This window comes from Lathyrus oleraceus, chromosome 4 (assembly GCF_024323335.1).
Source record: "Lathyrus oleraceus cultivar Zhongwan6 chromosome 4, CAAS_Psat_ZW6_1.0, whole genome shotgun sequence".
Classification (NCBI taxonomy): domain Eukaryota; kingdom Viridiplantae; phylum Streptophyta; class Magnoliopsida; order Fabales; family Fabaceae; genus Lathyrus; species Lathyrus oleraceus.
The window spans coordinates 393,098,828-393,104,204 of NC_066582.1; the positions used below are offsets into that span (position 1 = coordinate 393,098,828).

A 5,377-nucleotide genomic window follows, 5' to 3' on the forward strand; every position below is an offset into this window, starting at 1 on the left:
CATGTGTTGTTTTTGGAAGAAGTAAATGTGATGCCATCGTGTATGCATGCTTTAATTTACTCTGATTATGCAATTGTATGTTGTATTTGAGTAGTAGTAGTAGTTTAGGGGGTGTTACATTAGTGGTATCAGAGCACGGTCGGTCATTCGGCCAGGTTATAAATTTGTTTGATTCCGTTGTATCTGATTTGTGTGTATGACACCATCGATACGGTTTGTTTAACAATCCTTGTTGTTGTGGTTGTTTGGTTGGTGTAGCAGGAAGATGGTTGCTGGAAGGAATGATGATGCACTTGCAACGGCATTGACCTTGTTGGCTGGTACTATTCTGCAAATGAATGCTGGCGATCGAGAGTGTGATGTTGATGAGTTTCGTGCTTTGGGGAAGTTCCAGAGGAACAATCCGCCAACTTTTGAAGGAGCTCATGAACTTGACAATGCTCAAGAGTGGTTGAAGGCGATTGAGAAAATATTTTGAGTTAAGAACTGTTCAGATGCGTAGAAGGTGCAGTTTGGCACTCATATGCTTTAGAAAGAAGCTGAGGATTGGTGGCGCAACACTGTTCAAAGATTTGATGAGGATGGCATTGAAGTGACTTGGGCAATTTTCCGTGATGCTTTTCTGGAGAAGTATTTTCCAAAAGATGTTCGTGGAAAGAAGGAAATTGAATTCCTTGAGTTGAAGCAAGTTAATGGTACCGTAGCTGAGTATGCTGCAAAGTTTGAGGAATTGATCAAATTTTGTCCCCATTACAATACTGTTAATGCTGAGAGATCCAAGTGTCTTAAGTTTGTGAATGGCTTGAGACCTGATCTCAAGAAGGCAATTGGTTACCAACAGATTACGGGATTTTCTGAGTTGGTTAACAAGAGTAGAAACTATGATTAGGATAGTCGTGAGAGTGATGCTCATTACAAGCCCTTGCATGATAAGAAAGGAAAAGGGAAATTTTGAGGGAAGCCGTATGATGGTAAGAAGAAAGCTGGTGATGGAAAGAAGCCGAGTGGGGGAGGATCTCACACTCCTGTCAAGTGCTTCAGATGTGGTGTTGAGGGAAATCGTGCTCCCGAGTGTCCTAAGGGCGATGTAACTTGTTTCAAGTGTGGAAAGTAAGGTCACAAATCTTTTGATTCCAGAGTTGGTTCGAATGTGACTTGCTACAATTGTGGTGATCAAGGGCACATTAGTACCAAGTGCAACAAGTCGAAGAAGGAGAAAGCCAAAGGAGAAGTGTTTGCATTATCCGGTGCTAATATTTCTATTGAGGAGAGATTGATTTGAGGTACGTGCTTTATTAATATTATGCATTTGATTGCTATTATTGATATCGGTGCGATGCATTCTTTTATTTCTTTGGATTGTGCTAAGAGATTGAATCTTGAATTAATCTGTTATGCATGGAAGCATCGTTATTGATACTCCGGTTATGGGTTCAGTGACTACTTCATCTGTTTGTTTGAAATGTCCGTTGAATATTTGTGATAAAGATTTCGAAGTTGATTTAGTGTGTCTACCATTGAGTCAACTTGATGTTATTCTGGGAAGGGACTGGTTGAGGGCCAACCATGTCTATATCAATTGTTTTGCGAAAGCTGTTCTTTTTCTTGAGCCAGAGAAGGAAGGTGATTTATTCTTGTCTACTCAACAAGTGAATGAATCTGTGCGAGATGGTGCTGAAGTGTTTATGTTGGTGGCAAGTTTGAAGATTAGTGAAAATGGAATAATGGGTGAGTTTCCAGTTGTTCATGATTTTCCTGAAGTGTTTCCTGATGAGGTTAGAGATTAGCCGCCTGAACATGAAGTTGAGTTCACGATTGATTTGATTCCTGGTACTAGCCCGATATCAATGGCTCTGTATCGGATGTCACCATCTGAGTTGAAAGAGTTGAAGCGTCAACTAGAGGATTTGCTTGATAAGAGGTTTATTCGTCCGAGTGTGTCACCGTGGGGTGCACCTGTCTTGTTAGTTAAGAAGAAAGAAGGTTTGCAACATGCTTTGGGTACAAAGTTGTGTTTGAGTTCTACTTATCATCCGCAAGCAGATGGTTAGACTGAGAGGACGATTCAGTCGCTTGAGGATCTTTTGAGAGCTTGTGTTTTGGAATAGGGAGGTGCTTGGGATAATTATTTGCCTTTGATTGAGTTTACCTACAACAATAGTTTTCATTCGAGTATTGGTATGGCTCCGTTTGAAGCTTTGTATGGTAAAAGGTGTAGGACGCCTTTGTGTTGGTACAAATATGGAGAGAGTGTTGTGGTTGGACCTGAGATAATTCAACAGACTACTGATAAGATTAAAATGATCAGAGAGAAGATGAAGGTTTCTCTGAGTCGTCAGAAGAGTTACCATGACAAGAGAAGGAAAGTACTTGAGTTTGAGGTAGATGATCATATGTTTTTAAGAGTTACTCTAGTAACGGGTGTTGGTAGAGCATTGAAGTCACGTAAGTTGACGCCGTGATTTATTGGTCCGTATCAGATTTCCGAAAAAGTAGGTGATGTGGCTTATCAGATTACATTGCCTCCGTCACTTGCTAATCTCCATGATGTGTTTCACATGTCTCAATTGAGGATATACATTGTGGATCCTTAGCATGTTGTCCAATTAGATGATGTTGAGGTTAGAGATAATTTGACTGTGGAGACAATACCTATGTGGATAGAAGATAGAGAGGTGAAACAACTCTATGGTAAAGAGATCGCTTTGGTTAAAGTCGTTTGGGGAGGACCGGCTGGTGGAAATGTGACGTGGGAGCTTGAGAGTCAGATGAGGGATTCATATCCCGAGTTATTTACTTGAGGTAATTTTCGAGGACGCAAATCTTTCAAGTGGGGAGAGTTGTAACACCCCGAATTAATTTCCATATTTATTTATTAGGTGTTTATTTTAATTAATCATTATTTGGTGTGATAATTAATTAAATATGTGTTCTGGTGATTATTTGAATTATTTAAATATATGTGTTATTTGAATAATTGAATTTTATGAGTAGAAATAGCAATTGTCTAGTAATGGGCCTAATTAATTAGAATGGATGGATAAGTGGGTTAAGCTCATTATGAGTTAAAAAGATAGTAAGGGTTTTAGAGATTAGAGTTAGTTTTGTAAAATAAGAGAAGAATAGAGAATAGAATAGAAGAGAAGAGAGAGAGAGAGAGAGAGAAGAAGAGGAAACTAGAAGAAGAAGGACCTAGAGATTTCATCTATACTAAGGTAAGGGTGAGATTTTAAGTGGTTATGGATAAACATAATGTATGTAATGTATGTGGGTTAGATATCATGAACTTAGGATTTAGGGATTTTGATTTTTGAGAAACCCTAACATGTGTTTATGTTTTAATCCATGAAATTGATGTTTATATTATGCTATGATGTTTATATATTGAATTCCATGAATGGATGTGTGTATAGAACATGATTTGGTGTATAATTGCATGTTTGAGTTTCACTTCAAAATGGTTGATTTGCGATTTTGGTGAGAATTAGTGGAGTTTAAAATCTTGTTTCTATGATCCTAATAGTTGCTATATGATATATATATATATATATATATATATATATATATATATATATATATATATATATATATATATATATATATATATATGTTCTATAACTATTTATTTCATGAAAAATGATGGATTAATGTGGTTTTATGATGAAAATTCGTGCTGGACAGTAGCATTTTCGCAACAGCAGTTCTTCTGGTTTTTGACAGCATTTTAAAAAACTTGTAAATTCAATAAATTTTGAACCGTAACTCAGTTTGAGGTGTCGTTTGGACTGTTATGAAGCTAAGAATATTATCTATAACTTGATATTCATTTGATAATAGTAGATTATTATTTTATCAAAAGAATCCTAATGTGGATGTATGTTGTATGTGTGGTGAATGTGAATGACATGTTTTCTATTGTTTGGCATGTATTGGATGGTTTTAGATGGATTTTGTGAAAAAACATAATACTTGAAATTATGTATGTGATGATGTGACTTGGTGAATTTGATGAATAACATGAATTGACTTGTTTGCTTTATGTTAATGTGTTGTGACGAGATGATGAATGTTATTTGATGTATTGTTTGGGATTGAAGTCATGTTAGGTGTATGTTGTGAAAATGTTGGATGTGGTATGCTTATGTATGATTAAGGGGTTGAGATCGTCTTAATTGCATGAGTCTTGTTGTTGTTGCACACTTACACTAGCATGAGTCTATGAAAGAGGCAATGTTGGGTAATCTCGCGTATATTATTTGCTTGTCCCAAACCTAACGTCGAATGGGGTTTGAAAGCTTAAGGACGAATCGAGATTTAGAGGTTGTTATCTAGTTTATTTGAGAGACGCTCGGCAAGCCGAAAATGATAACCGATGGGATCCACATGCATATGCATTGAGTCACATATTGAGTCGCACATGTCGGTTTGAATTGTTGTTTGTGTGATCCATTTGATATGAATTATTGATGTGTTATTGATGTGATATGTGTGTATATTTTTTATATATGTGATGAAATGGTGACTTGTATACATTATGGAATCATGTGAAAGTTGTATACATATTTGATGATGACTTGTAAACGATGAGGGATGATAATATGTCCATGAAATCGATATGTTGTGAAATATGACTTTTGTACATCGTTTAGTATTTATAAATGAATACTTGTGGATTTTTGAGCCATGTCGTATGATGATAAACATGTGATTCTTTAATAAGATGATATGGTGCATGTTTATATGAAGCGTGACGAATTCTAATAATATATGTATGTTTGTTATACATTTTATATTATTATGTTTTTCTATAATTATTTGAATTCTCACTCTTCTGTTGAAATGATATTCTATCGTGCCATCGCTCAAGTACCGGAGATAGTGGTGCTTCGCACAAAGATTAGATTCGAAGGCTAGTATTTGTTGTGTTTTGACTAGGTAGTCTATAGTGCTCTGGTCATGTAACACTTGGGTTTATGGGATTATTCGTATTTGTTTTGATGTTGAGAGATATTGATGTGCTCTCTTTTATCTTGTTATTTGGATATGTTGGTTTTGATGTTGAGTGGCCTTATAGCCCAAAACGATATTTTATGGTAGATGATTTATGGGAATCATCACTATTTACCATTTATGAAGAGAGATGTTATTCCGCTGTGTGAGTTTGCATATTGGTTATTTGGTTTTGATTTATAATCTGTGTTACTTGTATGTGACCATGGCATGTGTTGTTTCTGTCAGAAGTAAATATGATGCCCTCGTGTATGCATGCTTTAATTTACTCTGATTATGCAATTGTATGTTGTATTTGAGTAGTAGTAGTTTGGGGGGTGTTACATAATGGGTGCTAATACCTTCCTCTTGTATAACCGACTTCTGA

General features: G+C 36.1%; 2 protein-coding genes across 2 annotated transcripts; both read left to right on the forward strand.

The window, feature by feature from the left end:
* Window positions 1-265: 265 nt before the first annotated feature.
* On the forward strand, window positions 266-889 carry LOC127137690 (uncharacterized). Its single transcript, XM_051064125.1, has 2 exons — window positions 266-457; window positions 533-889. Exons 1-2 carry the CDS (start codon window positions 266-268, stop codon window positions 887-889), a joined length of 549 nt encoding a protein of 182 aa, XP_050920082.1.
* A 505-nt stretch (window positions 890-1,394) lies between these two features.
* LOC127137691 (uncharacterized) lies at window positions 1,395-2,801 on the forward strand. The gene is made up of 2 exons (XM_051064126.1): window positions 1,395-1,775; window positions 2,595-2,801. Exons 1-2 carry the CDS (start codon window positions 1,395-1,397, stop codon window positions 2,799-2,801), a joined length of 588 nt encoding a protein of 195 aa, XP_050920083.1.
* The last annotated feature ends 2,576 nt before the right edge of the window (window positions 2,802-5,377 follow it).